This window comes from Serinus canaria, chromosome 3 (assembly GCF_022539315.1).
Source record: "Serinus canaria isolate serCan28SL12 chromosome 3, serCan2020, whole genome shotgun sequence".
Classification (NCBI taxonomy): domain Eukaryota; kingdom Metazoa; phylum Chordata; class Aves; order Passeriformes; family Fringillidae; genus Serinus; species Serinus canaria.
The window spans coordinates 50,277,005-50,297,364 of record NC_066316.1 but is presented as its reverse complement, the minus strand read 5'-3'; the positions used below and the strand labels follow the sequence as shown (position 1 = coordinate 50,297,364).

Sequence of the window (20,360 nt, the reverse complement as noted above, 5' to 3'; positions counted from 1 at the left end):
GTCTCACATTGCTAATGTCTGCTGAGTTTCTGAACTAGCACTGAGAGTCTGGTCTGGGCAGTAGCAGAGCTGTGAGTTTGATGTTGTTCAGACTGGCATTGTTTCTTAAGGAGGCTGTAGTCTGTGCTGAGGGGCCCAGTGCCATATGCTGCAGTGCTTTTTTCTGTGGGGTTCTTGGTCCATAAGGCTGAGAGGTTCAGTGGGTAGGGTAGCACTGCAAAACAGCCCCTGTCCCTGGCACGGTGCATTGATAGACCTGGCTCCTTGCATGCTCCTGCTTAAAGAACCAGTATCTGAGGAAGGCTCTGAAGTACAGTGGTCTTCAGCTGGGAGCACAGCTAGAACAGCTGCAGTACATGGCAGTGACACAAATACTTGGCAATAAAAGTAAATTGAGACTAATCCTCATTTTGTGAAGTGTGTTAGACTCTAAAATTGACAAGCAATGAGCCATGAAGATGGGGAGGAGACACAGCATTGTTCTAAGTGTTGATTTCCTTAACTGCTTGGGGTATATTTGAAATGTGCCTGTTTACCTTCTCAGCAGGTTTGTGACATCAACAGTGTGTTACAGGTGGAGGTCCAATGTCCTAAAAGGGAAGCCTAAGGTTTAACCTGGAATGCATTGGCCTTGGATAATCTTGCAAGTTATGATGAAGAGAAGGAAGAGAAAAAAGAACTCTTACCATGTAACTGGACTCTTAGTTTCTATTATTTTTGAACTATTCTAAATTCTCCCTCAAATGTGGATATATGTCAGTTGCAGTGATGGGAACCAGAGCAGGGCCTGTATAGTGGAATTTCCAAGAGGCACTTGTCTTCCAGTTCCTACAATTAGCAATGTAGAGCACTTTTGATTAAAAAGAAAAAAAAGTAGGGGAGTGCAGTCTCCACTGTTGTGTGTTGTCATTTTTTCATGAGCTGGGAGATGACAGGCATTAAAGGACAGGTATGGAATAACTGTATTAATGTTAAAGGTCAGACACAGCTAGACTGAAATGATACCAGGCTGTTAGGAGATATCCAGCTCCTGAAGAGTGTTGTGGACACTCTCTGCACTGTTGAAGTTACAGATGAGGGCAGTGTCTTGTGACACACGTGCTGGTCACTGCCCAGACTGGTTGTCCTTTCCAGCAGATAACAAGGTGTTGGATATGTACTGAGGAAGGTGTTGCTGTAAGTATTAGGAACAGTTCATACTCTGACTTTCATAGCCCTTTTCAGTCTGGAACTGCTGAAACTTCCTGCACAACTGCCTGTACTTTGTGCCCTCCCCCCAGGGTAATTGTGTTGATTCAGGCTATGTACATAATATAGGGCTCGTTGTTCCAATGCCTGCGATGATTCATTTATTATCTCATCTTCTGAAGAGCTGGATTTGGCTGACTCTAGCTTCTGTTTAGCATTGTTGGCCAAATTCAAGGAATGTATTTAAGCAGCAGTGATTGAAACACTTGATTTGTTTTCCAGAAGACATCTGGTTAGCATTGTCAAATAAAACAGGATTTAAGTAGTTAGTCATAAAGCCTCTATTATGTCTTTCTTCAAGACCCTCCAGACAGGTATGTATTTAGCCTTTGTTTTCTCAGTGCATCTGGCAGATCACTGTTCAGATGAGCAATATTAGGGTCAGACCTACTAGTCGATAATCCTCCTGAGAAGATTATGGACTTAAAATAATCTTATGTTTCATTAAAGAGCTGCAAAATAGGGAGAAACCACTTCATACTGATAATAGCTCTGGTTCAGGTTCAGAGAAATGTCAAGATGTAAACTCCCTACCAACTGGAAACATTAATGAAGTAGAAGGCCATTAAAGGCTAGGAGTAGACCATATGTTCCTGAAAGGCCATGGAGCTATAAAATTAGAAAATAGAAATCAACCTATTTTCATTATTTTGGTTTCAATTACCAAATTTCTATCAGAGCTTCTGCTCATGTATCCTGCTTTTTTAACTGTTACTGAATTAATTCACCGTACATCTGTTGATAGTTTTGGCCAAGTTCCATACTCCAACTGCCCTTTCTAATAAGGAATTTCAAAAAGGAAATACTCAAATGAAACAAAACAGAATTTGACCAAGAGGCTGCGCTGCATGTGTGTGAAAGCTGGTCTTGTGCTGCAAAATTGAGCTACTTGGAAGCATCTAGGTGGCCTATATTTAGGTTTAGTTTATATAGTGCAGTGCTGAGTGTAAAAACATAAAGAGTGGTTATATGTAGATTGATTGCATGATACACATGAACAATGAAAGAAATTCCAGTGAAAGGGCTTAAAGAAGATAACACTGGTTTCAAAATAATACAGGGTTTTCCCCTAAACTAGATGAATGTGTTTTTTTAGGCAGCCAAACCTGACAGATTATTGAACCCATTTCAGATCCATGCCTTTAGTAAAAAGAATAAATTGAAGCTGTTAACTGTCTGTAGCAGTTATTTAAGTAGTAGGTAAAGCAACTTCCATCACAAGGAATATTGAACTTTCAGTTGGTTTCCTTGTTGCTTTTCTTCCTCCTTACTCTCTTAGATTTAGAATGTTACGTGCTTGTTGGTAGCATTTGAGATAGCTTTACATTTAAAGTGTCCTTGGAGAAAAAACAATGAAAAATCCCTTCATATTTTTACGTTAGCTGTGTTCAGTTTTCTAAGAAGCAGCAAATATCCATAAAAAACGCTGGAGAAAAAGCAGGGAGTGTTATTTTAATGCAAGCATCAAAGATAGAAAAGGAAGCAAATACACTGTTATACTTAAGACATCTTGTCATCACTAAATGCAGTCATATAACGCACTTGCAGAAATTTAAATTAACTTGAGACAAACAGTGATAATTATTTTGAGCACTCCCTAGTGACAGCTTGTTAACAAATATAATTTGTCATGGCTGTTGCATTTTGGTGCCATTAGAAAGATTTTCTCTATCGCAAAATCTTTCAGATCACCTGGGGAATTAAAGGTTGGTATTAAATGTATTTGTTTTTTAAAACCTCCAAGAAAGAAGGAAAAGATCTATGCGTTTGCATTTACTTGACCCTGTTAACGGTATTTTGGTATTTATGAGTTCCTTGTAATTTGGATCCTTCTTAAACACTTGCATCTGATTTAGACCCTTGAAAATAAGTCTGTGCAATTACTTTCCTGTAGTGTTGCACTTCCATGCCCCATCATTGTGCTGCTGTAAGTGTCTGCACAGCTGAGCCCTGAAGGGTGGGCTTCCCAGCCCAACAGGCCTCCAATTCCATGGCAGGACATGCTTCCCAACATTTGTTTGTGGGGGGGAAAGAGACCTAGAATAAATACATTTATTCACTTTCAGTAAGACTTCTTTGAAGTCACCATGCAACATACTTCTCTGTCAGAGTCCAGCAGCCCTGTGTTTGGATTACCTTCAACCCACTGGAGCCCAAGACATCTTGGTTTCTGGGTATCTCTGGACAGCATCTGTCCTTAAAAGCTGCCTGTGTGGCTGGGCATGGCTACTTACTCATGAGAGAGAATACGCAAAATAGTCTTTTTAAAAGTCTCATGGACCTTTCAAGTTCTTACTCATCAAGTAAGACAGCTTTGAAGCAAAGAACTAAGTTTTGCTGGTGATCTTTTTGTTTGTTTTGCCACTTGCCACTTTAAATGGTGCTTGTGGAAAAAATATGTTGGTACTGGTGTTCACTGTCTCTGGATTTGTCTTGGGCTTTTCTGTATCTACTGATAAAAGATATAGAAATATCAGTATAAAACTGCATTCTGGGGCAAGGGATGGGAATAATAAGGAAGTTCACTGGATTGGCAAAGGCTTGTACTAGCCAGAGCACCTAGATTGAACTGTTAAGCAGAAGTTTTTTTCAGCTGGGTGGCAACAGAACTCCATCTGGTGAAATCCCTGACCCATTTAACTGGGAGTCTGAACAAAATGGTGCACTGAATATATCACAGCTGAAGTTCATGAACTTGCTTTGCAGTCAGCATTGGTTACAGTTCAGTGGTTGCACAAGTGCATCATTGCTGTGGCTTTACAACATATTTTAAAGCTTTGATATAGAAGCAGTCTCTGTGATAGTTAAGTTCTGCAGATGATATGGGGATTTATACATTTAAAGAAAATGGGATGTGATCCAAGCTGAGTGATTTTTTTGGAGGAATGTAAAGTGGTAGAGGCAAGCTGTCTGCTGCATATTTAGATCGAGGGACAAAAATAGGTGCTGTATTGGAGTTAAATTGAGTTGCTTTTTTTGAAGTCATGTTTAACTTGAGATATTTGTGAGAAACAAGATTGCCTTTGTACAGCTGAGCTTTTATATAGCCTGTCTCATCTACACACAGAGAACTCTGAATTCTTAACCCCAGTTTACAAATGAGGGAACCATAAAGAGGCACAGAGTGAAAGGTGGTAATTTCAGTTAGATTTACTAACCAAAGAAACCTTTGAACTAGGGTGTCTGTTTTAATTATAGTCCCAGGCATAATATATCTCAACAAGCTCTTTATCTTGAAAAGTTACCTCCCTGAAATTCCCCGGTTAACTGCATAGTCGAGTGTTACCTTGGTTTTATCCATGTCTTACTACAGTGCTGTGAGCAAGCAGAGAGGCAGCCATGCCCTTTGAAGAGGTCCTGGTTCAGTGCTCAGAGAGTGTGTTGGTACTTAACCATATGACCATATGACAGTCCCAAACAAAGCACAACTCTGGCCTTTTGCTTAGTGTTCTGAGAACACCATTAGGAAGCTGGAGATTTAGCCTGTGCCCACCTCATCTGTAAAGAACTGAAATTTTTATCTAAATGAAAAATGCTTCTATTGCAAAAGCACATCATCCGTAGAACCCTGTTAGGTTCTCTTGCCCCTCATGAGAAGGGTTTGCAGCATTGGACCCAGCACCAGCCATTACTGGTGTGGTGATGATGAGAGTTAAGGCATCTCAACTTCTTCCTTAGTTGGATTTATCCTGAGGTGCCTTTCTGTGTATTCATGTGCTGCAGGCAGTGTGTACATGCCTGTTTGGACTCTGAATGTAGGAGGCACATACATGAAATTCAGATCATGCCCTGTCTGACTGCAGGAAGTAAGTCCTTGACTGGATCTAACCCAACGTGATTTGCTCAGATGCAGCAATGCTGGCTCAGAAATCCAGGTCTTTGACACCCGCGCCTGTCTGTCACAAACTCCCACAAGATCTTAGTTGTCTCAACTCAACTGGAAAAACAAATTCAAAGTCTCTAGCAAATAAATTAAAATTATATGCAGTTACTTACCAGTGGTGAAAGTAATTTCTTTTAAAACCAAAAGTGTTGATACTTTGATTATTAAAGTGCAGTGTTGCCTGTAAAGTAAGAGGCAATTTTAAACAGTTTGAGTTTACAAGACAAATGTATACTGTACTACAGTCTGTCTGGTTTTTGGTGAAATTTTGAAAAGCTACTTTTAAGACAGCGTTTGTAGTTGTGACTTAGGGAGGAACGTGGTTTGGGGATATTTACAGAAGATGTTAACTACAGTGTTTGAAGACTGAAAAAAAAAAAGGTTTCTGATCCTGGGGAGTAGAGTGGTTTTCCAGTGATACGAGCAGTGAATGGAGAAATATGTTTTAATATACTAGTCAGCAGATTGATTTCTCTAGTTGACAGTTTAGCTGACTTGAGCAGTTAATAGCCTCTCCATACTAAGAAAAAGAAAAAAAAAATAGAAAAATACAAGTTACAACATGAAAGGCTCTGCCAAGAAGTCACCCAGACTTCCGCTGAGATAGTTTTTCAAGCATGCAGATGAAGCTGTCAACTTGTCACATGTCCCTTCTTGCTGACAAGGAGACAGCAAGAGGTGATATAAAAGTAATTGATGTGTGTGCTGGTCTTTCCCCTTTCTACGTCTGTACCTGGGAGGTTTTTTTTCCATCAGCTATGCCAGGCAGGCAGTGCACGTGCTCCTGGTCCGACTTACATTTTATTTTAATCTCTTTGGATTTTAGCAGTTAGTCTTGAGTTCCAGGTCCTGTTCTTGCATACAGGGCAAATTTAGATGTTTCCAGGAAATGATTTTAATTGTCTTTTTATTGCTTGACCCATGCAGTGGGATGGGTAGTTATTCCAAACTAACTGGAGCTATTAAGATGTCTGAATAACTTTGATGCCAAGTTTCTAAGTTTATACTAGTCAATATCATGGTACTTCGATTCTTTAAACTAGTGCCTTTGCTGGTTACTAATAAATATTTAGAAATGTGGATTTTAAGTGTTTAATATTAGCCTCTTCAGTATATGCTTGTGAGAGTGTGCCTGAGTATGTACATGTGGATGTAGACAGCTACAGAGCTTAAGGCCTGATCCTGCAACAGTCACGTGAGCATTGTTTGCTTACAGGAGTAATCAGAGTAATCTCATTAGGGCTAATTTAATGAGTGATGGGTGCACTTTCAGGCCTGATATGTGAAGGACTGGTCCAGGATGGTGGCATAAAGCTGTGGCTCTGTGCTCTTGCTGGGGCTTTGCCTTAGGCTGAGGTCTCAGGCTCAGACGGGCTCTAGCAGTGGAAGCCAGCACCTGGAGGCTTTTCTCCCTGCAGACAGGTATATATGGGGCACACTGACACTGACAGGCAAAATAATTGTTTTAGGAAGAGGCTTGTTAGAAATAACACTTTTGCACAGTTCATTTACAATAAGAAAAATACAAAGCACAATTTCTGAAAATAACTGAATCCGTGTCGCTCTGACCAGTTGTGCTTCTGACAGGTTAATGCATTTTCCTTCATAAAAACTTCAAGATATAGCAACAAGTTTTATGGGTAGGAAGTTCAGCAGGTACAAAACGTTACCAGAGTTGGTTAAAGGAGAAGAAAGGAGCCAGTGCATCCGGTCCCCTCCCAGCAAATCCAGCCTTCCATCTGTCGTGGCACGGTGCAGCGTGTAGGTCTGACAAGGTAAACGTTAATCCTGCTTTACCATGGTAATACCATGTCAGACGAATTACTGAGGTATCTGTGCTGTGCCTTCTGTTCCCTCCCGTGATTTGTGCCTCAAATTATCATGCAAGCATATGATTTCAGTTGTTGGAAAAGCAGGAAATTGCCTCTGTGTTTGAGGCTTGTGCGTGTTACCGACTCAGGGGCACATAAAATTTCCTTGTATGTAATAGAGAGATCTGGGCTGAGAAGTCTCAGAGGTATTTTCATACACTTGGCCTGACAGTCTGTCACAAAGGCTGTAAACTTTTATATGGAGAGGTTGAGTTATTCACAACAGTGCTGAATTCAGTGCTGTGGCTCAAAACTCTGGTGCAGAATTGCATATGGCTGGTTGAGCCTTTGCTCTCAGTTTGCTGCTGCAGGTACCTGCCTGTTCCTCAGCTTATTTAGCAGGAAGGAAGAGAGCAGAGATGAGTGATGCACAGGACATGTCCCCATCATGCTTCTGTCTGATGCCAAGATTTAGCAAAGGCTGCAATACTGCAATCCTGAGCGAATATGTGGGTGTCTGGGTATATACCAGTGACTTGGGCATGATTGTATTGGGCACTGACAGCTTTAACACATTTGCTTTGGTTGTCTCTCCTGAAGCCTGTTCTAATAACTGTGGAAATTATGAAGGGGCCCTTAAAAGGGCTTGGACTGCATTTCCCACGCACTTTCTTCACGCTTAACAAAAAGCACCCTGTGAGCAGCAAAACACAAGGAAAAATTTCAGGAAAGATTTAATTTTTTAGGAAGGGTTTTACTTGTACCACGTAAGTGGAAAGAAATTACTATGTAATCTACTGACAGTCATTTTTAAGCAATGCTTCTAATACAGAGGAGGTTCTGAAATTTAATTTTTCACTAGTATAGAAAGAAAACAAGAACTAATCTGTGGTTTCATCTAGCCAGAAAAACACTTACAGGGCAGCAGAAGGTGACAAGCAACGTCCTTGTGCACTTAGCTCCAGAAGCAATCAGTCAGGAGGTGAAGGGGAGGGGGGAGGGAGGTAGCTTCAGACTTTTGAGTTGAGGCAGTTCCCGGTGCAGCCACCAGTTGCAATTCCCAAGGCACTAACACTTTCCTGATTTTCCTGGAATTAATGTTTTTGTGAGCAAAATTGGTTCATCTGGGGCATAATCATATTGTTGCAATTTCAGATCAGATTCATGTGAAAATTATGACTTGGAGCTTGCCTGCAGCATGTGCTGCAGATTTGGGCTGGTGAGCGCATCCTCAGGAGCGGGTGTTTGTGTCCTGCCTGATGCAGTGTCCTGGGGTTCCACCTGGCAGTTCTTTGGTGGAAATATGAAAATGCTGTGCATGGTTTTGAATATTGTATAATGTGGGAAATGGCAGCCAAGAGTGTATGTCCCCAATTCAGCTGGTGCTACGGTATTGTCATTCTTTAAAATGAAGATTTTTAATAACTGGAACTGGATGGATCCTTCTGTTACCTTGTCAGCTTCAGTACAGACATCTCTGAAATAACATGCAGAACCGTAAGAACTTTTTCACTTAGTGTATAGTGCTCTTCTCTGTTCGGGGCTCTCAGACTAGCGCATCGTATTGCTCCTCTGGGAAGGGAGTCTTTCCAAGAGGAAGTATCTGGAGTATTTCCTAGAGTAAGTATCTCTAGCTTCTTCATTGTTTGTTTTTATTTTTTTTTTTTAACAAAAAGAAAACCCCCTATATCTGAAAAATATGATCCCCATTGTTTCCAGAGCACCATCTGCACCTCTAATAAGAGTAAGGAGATGGAGGGGAGGAGCCTCTAGCTAGAACAGGTTTTAGACAGCAGTTGCCACCCTTGGTTTGGCAGCGACAGTACCTTCAGTCAGGTGCAATGTGTGACTTCATGATGTGCTTGTAAGCTGGTGTAACATGAAGTAAAACATGTCTGGCTAAAGCCTCTGGTGAGGTTTGTTGGCCTTGGGTGCCATCCACTGTGTGTTTCCTGATGTGCTGTAATATGTACAGTTACAGTATATAAATAGAAAAGCTGTTCTTGTGGACAAACCATCTTTTTCTTGGTTGCACCAAGCAGTTTTTGGCAATTTTGGCTTCATCAGCAATGTTGCTGCAATAACTTCTGAAGTTACATGGATTTTGTGTTGTGGCCGGTTTGTGAGCTTGATAAGCTGACAGGTTGTTATTGGCAGTCCACTTGAACTTCTGATGGACTTGAGACCTTCAGCATTGATTTCCTTACGTTTTTGGAGCTTTTCTGGGCTTCATGAGGTGCGCTGTTCGTCATCTTCACCTTCTTGGTTAGGAAAATAAATAAGGTCAAACAATTAATATTAGAGCATTCGTCTATCACGCTCCAGAAAAGCCTGGCACCTCCAGAAGAGTCCTGTGACAGCTGTGACTCCATGGGAAGCCCACACTGAAGCAGGCTCTGGACAGGCCCTGGGAATGCATGGCTAGAGAAGCCCAAGCAAGAGCAGATTTTGCTGGCAGGGCTTCTGACCCTGTGGGGAACCCACAGTGAAGCAGACTGTTCCTGAAAGACAGCACCCATGGGAGAACCACTGCTGGGGCAGTTTGTGAAGAATTGTAGCCCTTGGAAAGGGCTCACATTGGAGAGTTTTTAGAGGACTGTCTCCTATGGAAGGAGCAGGGGAATGACCTCCCTGAGGAGGAAGTAGCAGCAGGAACAACACGATCAACTGACCATAATCCCCATTCCCCATCTCCTTGCACTGCTGAGTGGAGAGGAGGTAGAGAATTTGGGATAAAGTTAAGCCTGGGAATGAGGGGAGGAGTGGGTGGAGCATTTTTTTCAGATTTGCTTTACTTCTCATTATCATGCTCTTACTTTGATTGGTAATAAAATTCAGCTAAGTCTCCTAAATCAAGACTGTTTTGCCTGTGGTTTTAACTGGTGAGTGATCTCTCCTTGTTCTTTTCTCAGCTCATGAGTCTTTTATTATATTTTCTCTCTCCTGCTCAGCTCTCTTCAGAGGAAGAGAGAGTGATAGAGCAGCTTTGGTGGGCATCTGATATCTAGCCCAGGTCAAAGCACCCCAGGTTTTTTTTGGGGAGGCATCCCACGATGTCTGATGTTGGAGAGTCACAGGAGTGGCCAGCAAACACCCTAAGCCTCAGTCCAAAAATGGAAAGAAAAATAACTGCGTTCTTATGCATCCCTTAGGTTGTATTCATGTTTGTTGGCAGTGATTAATGATTCCTCTGAAGGTAAAAGTTGCAGTGTCAAAGTTGACAGCTTAGCGTGCTAACCCGTGCTACAAGTTGATGCAAGTCTTTGGGCTGTCTTGCTCTGCTGCAGTCTGCTTAGCCTGTTCATTTGTAGCTGAAACCAACAAACAACCCATCAGGGTGCTCACATCTGGGAGTGTTATGTGCTGGATCTGGCTGGATCCAGTACCAAATTTGGAACAGCGGTGGAGGAATTTGCTTTGCTGTGGTTGCTGACAGTCATTTTTCATTCCCCTCCTGAAGTTTGCCAGATGTGCACAATTGTCAGCATGCTCTCACGTGTGGAACGGGTAAACAGGGGTGCCAGCCCTCTGATCCTGAGATACAGCCATTGATTTGGATCTCAAAACCCACACTGCCACTGTTGGTCCTTGAATGGAGAGAGAAGGAAAGGTTCCTGCCATGCTGCCCTTTTGGACACATCAGGAGTACATAGGCAAGGGCATATGTCAGATACCAATGGAAATGGCTGGTTGTCAGAGTGTAAGCTTGCCTCCTCAGTGTCCATGTGCAGTTACAGGGGAGTCCTTATGGATTAAATCCTCACAGATCTGTGGTTGCTGTAGGTCAGTTAACCTGGCAGCATGAGTCCTCCAGACCTTGGTCTCAGAGCCATCTGGACGTAAGAGAGGACATGTATGCTGGAGTTGCACATTGTAACTCCACCTACTCATTTGCCAGGCAAAAGCCTCTCTAAAACCTTGCCATTGGTATAAGCACTGCATCTTTTCTATTTTAAGGAGTATTCAGAAGATCAAGATAGGCAGACAGATGAAATAATCATAGAAAGGCCTTCTTCAGCAAGTGATGATAGAAGTGCTTTGTGTTGTGATAATGCCTGCGTATTGTGCAGAAATTTCTGTTCCTTAAATGGAAATACACCAAATACTTAATTTTTCTCTTGCTTTCATCATCTTTCAACAGATTCAGATATCTGTCTTTAAAAGTGTAAAGCTAACTGGTCTGATGAGTTTGGTTGCTGTATCTTGAACATTTAATTTTTCCTTATGCTCTGGCGTCTGTTATTCTTTAGCACAATCACACTGAATATCAATTAGGAGACAGGAAGATGATTGTGGAAAACTTGATGAGGGGGATGCTATGCAGACTGGAATTCTGGTTATTGTGAGAGGGGATGAATGTCTGCTCTGAATGCTTTCTGAACTTTAGAAACTCTGTAGTATTAAACTACGTGTGCTGTGCAGCAACACAAGATTTTGAGATCCCTGTATTCTGCATTCCTCTCGCCAAAATCACAGTAAATGGTCTCTTCCACGGACAGGAAGACAAGACAAGTGGTCAGTGCCAAAGTTATTTAGCAGATGGTGCTTGAGTAGTGAGCAACATCATCATCATTTCAAGTGTAAGGCATATAATAGATGTTTACTGGCCTGGCAAATGAGACCCCTGGAGTTACTCGCATGCATCCATCTCCCATCCTGCGAGATGCTGCCATCTGTCAAGACACCGAGCCAGGCCTCACTTAAATAAATAAAGAAATCTATTTCCCCCTTCTTTCCGAAGCACTTGCCATCGCCTGGGTTAATACGCTATGTGTGGGCTTACGTATGTCACACATGTGACGGAGGAGGAAATATAGATACAAATATGAGGAATGCGCCCTTGGGTTCTGTCACTTGGGGCAGACAATGTTAATGCATGGTAAACCTTTTCAGAAGAACATTCAGTACTTAAACGCCATTGAACACCAAGCATAAGTAGTAATGGCTGTGCCATGATTTAAGCTCCTGTTTCTCTTCCTTTTGGCAGAGTGTGACAAGCTGCGGCGGGATGGCTACCGGAGCTCTCAGTATTACTCTCAGGGCCCCACCTTCTCCTCGTCCTCCAGTGCAATCTGTGGAAGTTACCAGGATGATTATGAAGAAATTGAACAAAAGGTAATGGTGGGGGGGAAAGTGCTGGAAAAAATACTTGCGTGGTGCAGTGTAATTGCCTGCCATAACACTGTTCAAATAAGGCAGGATTTTTAGAGGATCACAAAGATGTTTATTTCTTTGAATTGCAGTGACAGTAGTTTGTCTGACTTTCATGGTGTCTTAAAACTCCCAATTCTATCCATGCAGGGATACAACTGGCATGCTCAGAGTGTGAAAGAAGGGGTTTGGTAATGTTCTGGAGGGAAGACCCCAGCAAGGGTAGCTGCTAGAGTTGCAGGAAGAGCTATTCAGCAGCCATCATCATACCTGAATTGTGACTTGGATAGGTACACACTTTGAATTGCTCATAGAGGTGGTTAGGTTGGGGCTTTGTCCTAATGCAACTGTTTGGTAAAGGCATCCAGAAAATGAAGGTTGTCCACTAAGTTGTGTTTGTTGCCTTTCTTTCAGTTTACTTCATGATTTTTGTGCTTATATCCCCACATCTCAGCTCTTAGAATCTAGAAATAAATTAAATAAAGAGAAGGAACAGTTGATCACAATTTTTAAGAAAGTTATGAAGCCATTTGCTTTGTACATCGATTTATATAGATTTCAGTTACAGAACTAGTAAGTTGTGTTATTGTTCTGAAGAAGAAAAGTTCTGCTCTCCTGCCTTTGTCTGTTGTGCCAGTGGGTTCTGAAGGAAAAGCTGACTGTGGTGTAGTGGTTTAGGATGTTACTGCTGGGGTGTGTGCCTGCCTAAAACTGAAATGCCAGAGCTGCTAGCATTTTCAAGATAGATATTCTAGAATACTTTGCCAAAAACAGCTCTTGCTTTGAGAGTGGGAGGATATCCTTGATTGTAACACGGCTTATTTCTTTGAATAGTTACTAAACCATATGTCCCTCTGGTAGTATGGACCAAATAACTTTTATCAGCAAAATGTGCAGACCCTGAGAATGCACTTTAATAGGTACAGTGTTTTGAGTTTTATCCTCCATGGGTTTTAGTCACATAAAAAGAGGTATTGTGGAATCTGTAGAGTCTCTTGTCCAGGTGGTGATTGCATTTTATCTGTGTATTGGCAGGGAATGTCAGAGCATCTTGTTTAGCTGTGTGTGGTATGTACTGGCAGTGAGCCGAGAATGTAAAGCACATTCATACTGTGGAATACATTATAATGGTAATTTGCAAAACCTTGCGGAGATCACTGGAATTATGATTTCCAGTGGGGAAAGTATTAACACCTTGTTTGTTGCTATTAATGTACTGCACATGAATGCATACATATATGCCATCGACTTATCCTGGCCAGTGCTGTGCAGCATATAACCATCTGCACATGTAAAACTAATGTAACATTTAAAAAATATAAATACACTTTTCTTTAAACAGTTTGCATGAAAGTTTATAAGCATGGGTGGGGATTCTTGGAGACTGAGAACTGTCATCCTTTCTTGGTTAAGGATTTTTTGAGTGTTAACATAATGTGTTACTAACAATTTCTGTGCATTCTGGAGAAAATTAATGCAACTAAGTATGCTTTAAATATAGGACAGCACTTCAATTTCAAATTGGAATAGGTTCCTTTAAATATTGTAGCTGAAAGGATGATTCAGAGCTGTGGAGAAAGAAAGCTGCCAAACTGACAGTCTTGGTTGGCTGTTACTGATTATCTCAGAACCTTAGCCTTAACCCTGCCACTCTTATTTCCAGCTCACAAAGACATAAATTTCTTGTAAACTGTAGCGTTATTCTCCATTAATATTGTATAACTTTCTTTTGTGGATTTTTTTTACCAGTATCTCTGTTTAATTGGCACTTTTTTTTGATGCTGTGAATGTTTAATCTTTCTTTAGAAGATTGTTTACTTTCTTTAGAATATTTACCACAACAAATTTCTGACCTTGAATTATTATCCTACTGGTAAAGAGCCAAGTAATTCTAATAAGTCTTATGCCTTGAGGGGGTCATATTTCAGCTGTCAGGAGAGTTCTTTGGTAACAGTGTGGAGCTTGGGTCACCAAAAATCCTATGTTTCAAAATGTTGAACTCCCTATCACTAGATGAAAGCTTTGTTGTCTATTCAAAGCAAAAAAGCCAACATTTAAATTCTGTGTATGCAGTATTTAATAATTGAAATTTGAGAGTAGCAGAATAATGATGGGTGGATGAATACCTCTTTACTGTTCATAAACTTCTTGGTTGATATAATTTCCAACTTACAGCAAAAAAGAGTGGGTGATACCACAAAGAAACCAGCTTTCCCTGTTATTTTTAATCTGCTCTAAAAATAAAAACCATAGCCAGATACTCTGCTTGTCTGTCTGCAATGGAGACAATATGAAACCATTGTTAGGTGTCGATCCACAAGCATTTTCAGGTTTTGTGGAGGTGGATGTCTGTCAGCAGAGGGTAATAGTCACACCACTAAGCACGTTGGTTAACGTCTTAGGAAATGTCTGAGATGAGCACAACATGTGCTGGTTCAAAGGAAGACAACTGAGGAGAAGCAGGCCCAACTCAAAAATGAATGAACAAAATTAGAAAACGTAGAAAGCTGGATTCTCTGAGTGTAAGTTGATATAAAGTGTTTGCATCTGCCCTTTTAATGTTGATTCTTACAAGTTAGATTACTGGAGCACACGCCAAGCTTCAGTGTAGTACTGATCCTAATTGAGTTTGTTGGTGATTAAATTGGTTTACCTGGATTTTGCATCTCAGTACTGTGACCAGTCTTCTCCTTTCTTGTATCTTACATGCTGCTGTTGGTGATACAACTTGGGAGCTATTCCTGTCCTTCAGTATTACTCTGTTTTACCAATGTGAAAGAATGTTTTGAAATGTCACATTCAAACTCCAGTTCTCCTTATGTTCTGAAATGTATGCATGTGTATATTAACTGTATTTGTCTTTTGTGTGTTTTTTTTTCTTACTCCTTTTTCCTTTCCTTTTTACCACTCATTCTCTTTGTTTTCTTTTTGTCTCACTCAACAGTCTAGTCTGTTAGACTGCATCTCTCAGTTTTGCATTAGCGCCTGCTGTAACTTGGTTCCCTGGAACAACAAGGTACTTTGCCCACAAGTGGGACCATCCAGCTGCCATAGCTGCAGCTTGATGTTACCTGTAGTGTTTAGCCTATATGCAGTCTTATTCTGCTCTTAGCCTTCAGTCGCTACCTGCTGCTTTTTTCTGCTTAGAAAAAAAACAATTAAAAAAAGAGTCCCATGCCAGGTTTGTTTCTTCTGTGTTCCTCTGTAGTCCTTTCTGTCTGCAGTACCGTATCCTGTATTTACTTGGTTCACAGAGTTTTTTATTCCCTTTTTTGTCTATTAACATTTGTCTCCTTTGAAACCCCTCCCCAAATGGACCTTGTGTTTTATTTAATTGGCTGCTTCATTGGTTTTTAATTAGCCAAGGAAAAACTCTACTAATTTGGAGGAATGTGTCTTTCTTGAATGATGAATGTGAACTACAGAGAATACCTACTCCCAAGCATGCAGTATTGCATATATTATTTCTTTATTCCATTTGTGAAAATGTTTGTGCACCCAAAACTCATGGTGTTTTTCCCTACATCATGTCATTTGGCTTATGAACTTTGCTTTGATAATAGTTATGCTTTGGGTGAAGAAATGCTTACTTCCCTTATTGGGGGGGAAGGGGTGAGAGTATATTTTTGCCGCTGTGATCATCTGAACTGTTAGTTATCTCTCCAATATCTGCACGAAACTGTTCAGTATCTTAAGTGAAAACAAGTGCTCTAACTATTGATTTGAGGAAGTCTAATGCAAAACTTTACTTGCTGCTAAGAGGAGGTAAAGTTGGGCACTTCAGTTTTGGAGGTGGGAATGCCTAAAAAGTCCGGAGGTGTAAGGTCTGGCAGAGCTGAAGATACCTCTGGGTGATGGTGTCCTCAGCTGGCTTCCCTGCCCCTCTGGTGCAGTTGCATGGCACTGCTCTTGTAAGCAGCACATGTATTTTATACCATTTACAGGGGTTTGGTTTTTTTAAACACTGTGCCATTTACTGAGCTGAAACAGCTGCTCATAATACATGAAATGCCAAAGTGTAAGAAAGCAAGTACAGAAAATTTTGACCAAGGAAAAGAGGGTAATTTACTCGTCACATACTCAGACTGTGCATGGTAAAGGGTAGATTGTGGATGCTGAAAGTTTGCATGAGTTTAGAAAGCAACTGGGTACATTCTTGAAGGTCAAGGACTCCATCCAGTGCTGAGAAAATATTCAGGAAAAAGTATCTGCTCTGTGCATCTTCAGATTTAAATTTTACCTTGATACAATTCATTGGTCTTTATCTTAAGGCAGATACTAGATAGGTTTTTGGAGCTCCAAACATTACAGATCTTCTTGTGGTTTTTATCCCATTACAACAGAGTAGAGGAAGAAGAAAAGAACATTTCCACAGTGCTTGTTAAGGTAATAATTTGTTTGATAATCAGTAATTTCACTGACAAAAAATTCTTTCCTTACTGAGACACAATGAAGGTTATGAAGTGAAAAAATTAGGAGGATAGCTGTGCTGGCTAGTGCAACTGGAGATCTAAGTGTAGAAGTAATAAAATGAAATATTTTGTGAAAACTCTGGGAACTAGACTGGTGACCTTGCTCTAGAGGACAGCAAATAGAGTCTAATGACTAATTCATCTAAAGTGTAAATTCATGTAAATTTATAGTGTGGCAGTGTTCCATGAGACAGTGTGAAACCCCATGGGTTGAATTAGGCATGTGAAGTGCCATTCTCAGTTGGCTAGGTTTGGTTCTTGGGTTTCTTTTCCCTGTTATTGGTTGTCTTCATCCCTTGGTGTTGGAAAAATGGCTCTTGAAGCCATCAAACCGAGTAAAACAGTGGAGGCAGAAATAGGATGTTGGCAAATATAATAGACAGCTGAACTCATATGGCTGCTGTCTGCAACACTGATTTTTTTCATTTATTTTATTTTTCTGATAAATTATGATTTTAGAAGTGATTTTAGTAGACAGTAGGATAAATGGCATGACTAGTCTGTTTGAAGTCTCTTTGCTGAAAATTAAAATTTGTATGGATTAGGTTCTCCTGGAGGTTCCATCTTTTTTTAGATACTGTAGTATAAACCCCTGTTATATAAAAAGGATTTTAAATGAACAGATTATTTAGGGAGGGAGTGCTACAAGATACATAGCATAAACTCATTTGTCATCTGGGACCTCTCAAATAGCATGAAAGTGCTGAGATAGTGAAACTCTTTTGTTGTATCTCAGCAGCTGAGTTGGCTGGGGGACAATATGTCAACAAGGCGTCGGAGAGGCTCCAGCTTCCTGAGCCATATAGCTTGTCTATAGGATATTTATAGGCCATTTTTCTTCTGGATTCTTATTTTAACTCCCATTTGAAGGTTCATGCTTTTTCCCTCCTAGTGCATGTTTGTGAAAACACTACAACGTCCAAGGCTGCTGCTTTCACATCCCACCTTTACCCCTTACCATGTCAATGAAAAAGAATGAATTCCAACAAATTTTCCTGTGGAGATGAGTGTATCAACCCATTCCAGGGATTTGGGCATTTTAGACTAGGAGTAAAGTTATTATGACTCAGAGATGCTTTAAAAATGGGACAAGTTATGAACATAGAGTTTATGATCAGCTATGCCTCATTCTACTTCCAGGGTAAGAGACCTGACTGGAGAAGACATTCCTGTCACACAGGAGCAATTCACTGTGTCTTCCAGCTAGCTTCCATGCTGTAAATCTGAGAATGTTTGCTAAAAATGTGTCAATTTCATTTTCATCCTGATGAAAGAGGTGAAAAATTTCTGTCTGAAGAAGGCTGAAAGATGAGTTGCTGCCTTCCTCTATGTGTAATAAAGCTGTGTACAGCTTTGTCATGCATATACCATTATCACTGAGAGTACTTTGGAAGAAAGGATATAAGTAGAGACAGTCATGTTTCTTCAGGATCCATGCAAGATGTACCTACAGTTGAAATGTGAACACTTACTCCTACACCCAAAACCACTTCCACCTCTTCTACTGAATTATTTTGTAGAAGTACATCTGTGTGTCCTGTGGCAGGAGGTTGTTCTCACTGACACTGCTTCGAACTCAGCTGCACCATTGGGTTTCCAGTTGCTTCTCATTGGTTATATGCTCATATAACCTGACTTATTTCTGTCTGTCTTGCTCCATCTGTCCCAAATTTTCTCAGCTTCTAATTCTACAAAATTTCTGATTGATGTTTCACATTCTTTGAATAATTAGAATTCCCTTGTTTGCAGATGCTTCACTTCTTCAGTTTTTATGTTCGTGTACTATAACAAAAAACCTGTTCTGCTTGGCTTGGGTAATTTCTTTGGAAAGGAAGGATGGCTTTGTTACCAGTATCTCTGCCACTTAATGTACTGGAGTGGCCCTTGGAGACTGCTGCATGACAGCTGAGACCTGGCACTAAGTGCAGTCTGAAGGTGACACTGATACTGACAGTATCAAGCAGCCAGTGTATTTGAAGGTCACTGGTGCTTGTCCTCACCCCAAAGAAACTGCAAAATTATCCTTGAGGTGTCTCCCTTGATCTCCCTGATTCAGGTGGAGAAAAGCTCATTGTAGAATAGGGAAAGCTACACTTCTTTGCCTCAACATATACACATGCCTGCTGTGGCAGATGGACTATCACCCCCCTGCCATGTTCCTTACAAACCCTTTCTCTCTCTCTCTCTCTCTCTCTCAATCACTTTTTAAACCTAACTGGGGGAAGCATGGCCTGGAGGCAGCTTTCCCTTCTTTAATGGCACTCCTCTTACAGATTTCTTAAGTTAATGAAGGTGTTTATGAATTTGGGTAATTTGGGGTGGGAAAGTCCTTGTGTTTGTAAGTACATGTATATGTGCCCACACTCTATATGTATGTCAACAGTGTATGGACATGCTCTCAAAAAAAGATAAGCCCATCATATTATTACTTGGGTTTAGAGCCTTTTAGAAACAGCAGAGGTCTGAAAAAATACTGTTGTCCTCCAAGAAGGTTGTATTGATAGAACTGCCAGGGCTTTCACTGGGCTGAGTCCTTACCTACAGAGCAGCATCTATCCTTTCCACAGCCTTTGTAGGAAAAAAAAATCAAGGCTGTCAGAAATTGATTATTTCCTTGAAGAAAAGCTCCCATGTTTTGAAGTGTGGTTCCAAACCACAGAGTAATCATAGTAATAGTTTCATTCCCTGAAATGTTTTTTTATAGTGTTGCTTGAAGAGTTTTTACTTTTCTTTTACTTTTTGCCTGGAAGTTGCTTTTATTTTTATTTTCTATTTAATAAAGTGTTGGACTCTGTCCTAAAGAATATAGAGTCAAAGCATAACAGAATAAGTAAATGGTTATTTATTTATAAACAGTGGGAACTCCTCATAGTAACAGGAAAAAAATTAAAATCCGAAATTATAAACAGAGGTTGCAGCACAGTGTTTGGGCATGTCTATTGCAGAGCACTCAGCTTCAGGAGAAAACAGATCACTTAGACTGAACACCCACAATAATAAAAAATCCATCTGTTATAAATAGCTGTGATGTTTCCTTCCATGCTTGTGCACCAGTGAGGGGGGAAGAGGCAGTGGCCCACTACTGACAGCCCTGTTCTGAGTAGTATTTGACTTTTCAAAGGGAGAGAGTAATAAAGAAAAGAGGGGGGTAATTCTGCTCTGGTGGTAGGGGGGAAGGTCCTAGAGAAAACTTTTCTAAGGCAGAGGAGTCAGCAGGTTGCAGAGAAATCTGCTGGTGCTGCAAATGCTGTGCAACTCCTCTTCCATGTTCTCTTTTTTGTCTGGGGGCTGAAGAAGACTGTGGTTGGTTTTCCTCCAGGTTTTCCTTCCTCTGCTGTTTCTGGGATTCACTGGAGTGCATTGCTGCTTCTCTCAGGTTCAGTTGGGTTTATGACCACCTGCTAGAAGCCCCAGTGATGGACAAGTACTGTCCAGTCAGTAAAAAGCTGCTCTATGGCTTTCTCTGCCATTACTGGCATGCAGGCAAAGACCTTGTAATGAAAACAGATTTGTTCCCCAAAAGGAAATGGGTTTTTTGGCTTACAGCTTTGGTGGAGGGATTTGCACAAGCTGCTGTGACCTGTTTTTCAGAAAAAGTGAAAATCTTTTCTGTGCAGAAAGATTTTTGTTTTATTGGTTGGGTTGGGTTTTTTTTCCCCTTTAAATAAAACACCTCATGGAATTGAGTGCAGCTCAAAGTGCCACTTTGAGAAGAACTGACTTCTAAAATTACTGCTCTGTGGCTACTAATAATATTAAGTGTTTTACCGCTGCAAAATGAGTAACCCCTTGAAC

At 40.8% G+C, this 20,360-nt stretch overlaps 1 protein-coding gene across 6 annotated transcripts in view; it reads left to right on the top strand.

The window, feature by feature from the left end:
* NHSL1 (NHS like 1) overlaps positions 1–20,360 on the top strand; it is a 175,212-nt gene that overhangs the window by 130,067 nt on the left and 24,785 nt on the right. For all 6 annotated transcript variants that reach the window (XM_030235439.2, XM_030235438.2, XM_030235437.2 and 3 more), the window contains exon 3: positions 11,930–12,057. In XM_030235439.2, the coding sequence (XP_030091299.2) occupies positions 11,930–12,057 (128 nt within the window). The remainder of the gene's footprint in view (positions 1–11,929; positions 12,058–20,360) is intronic.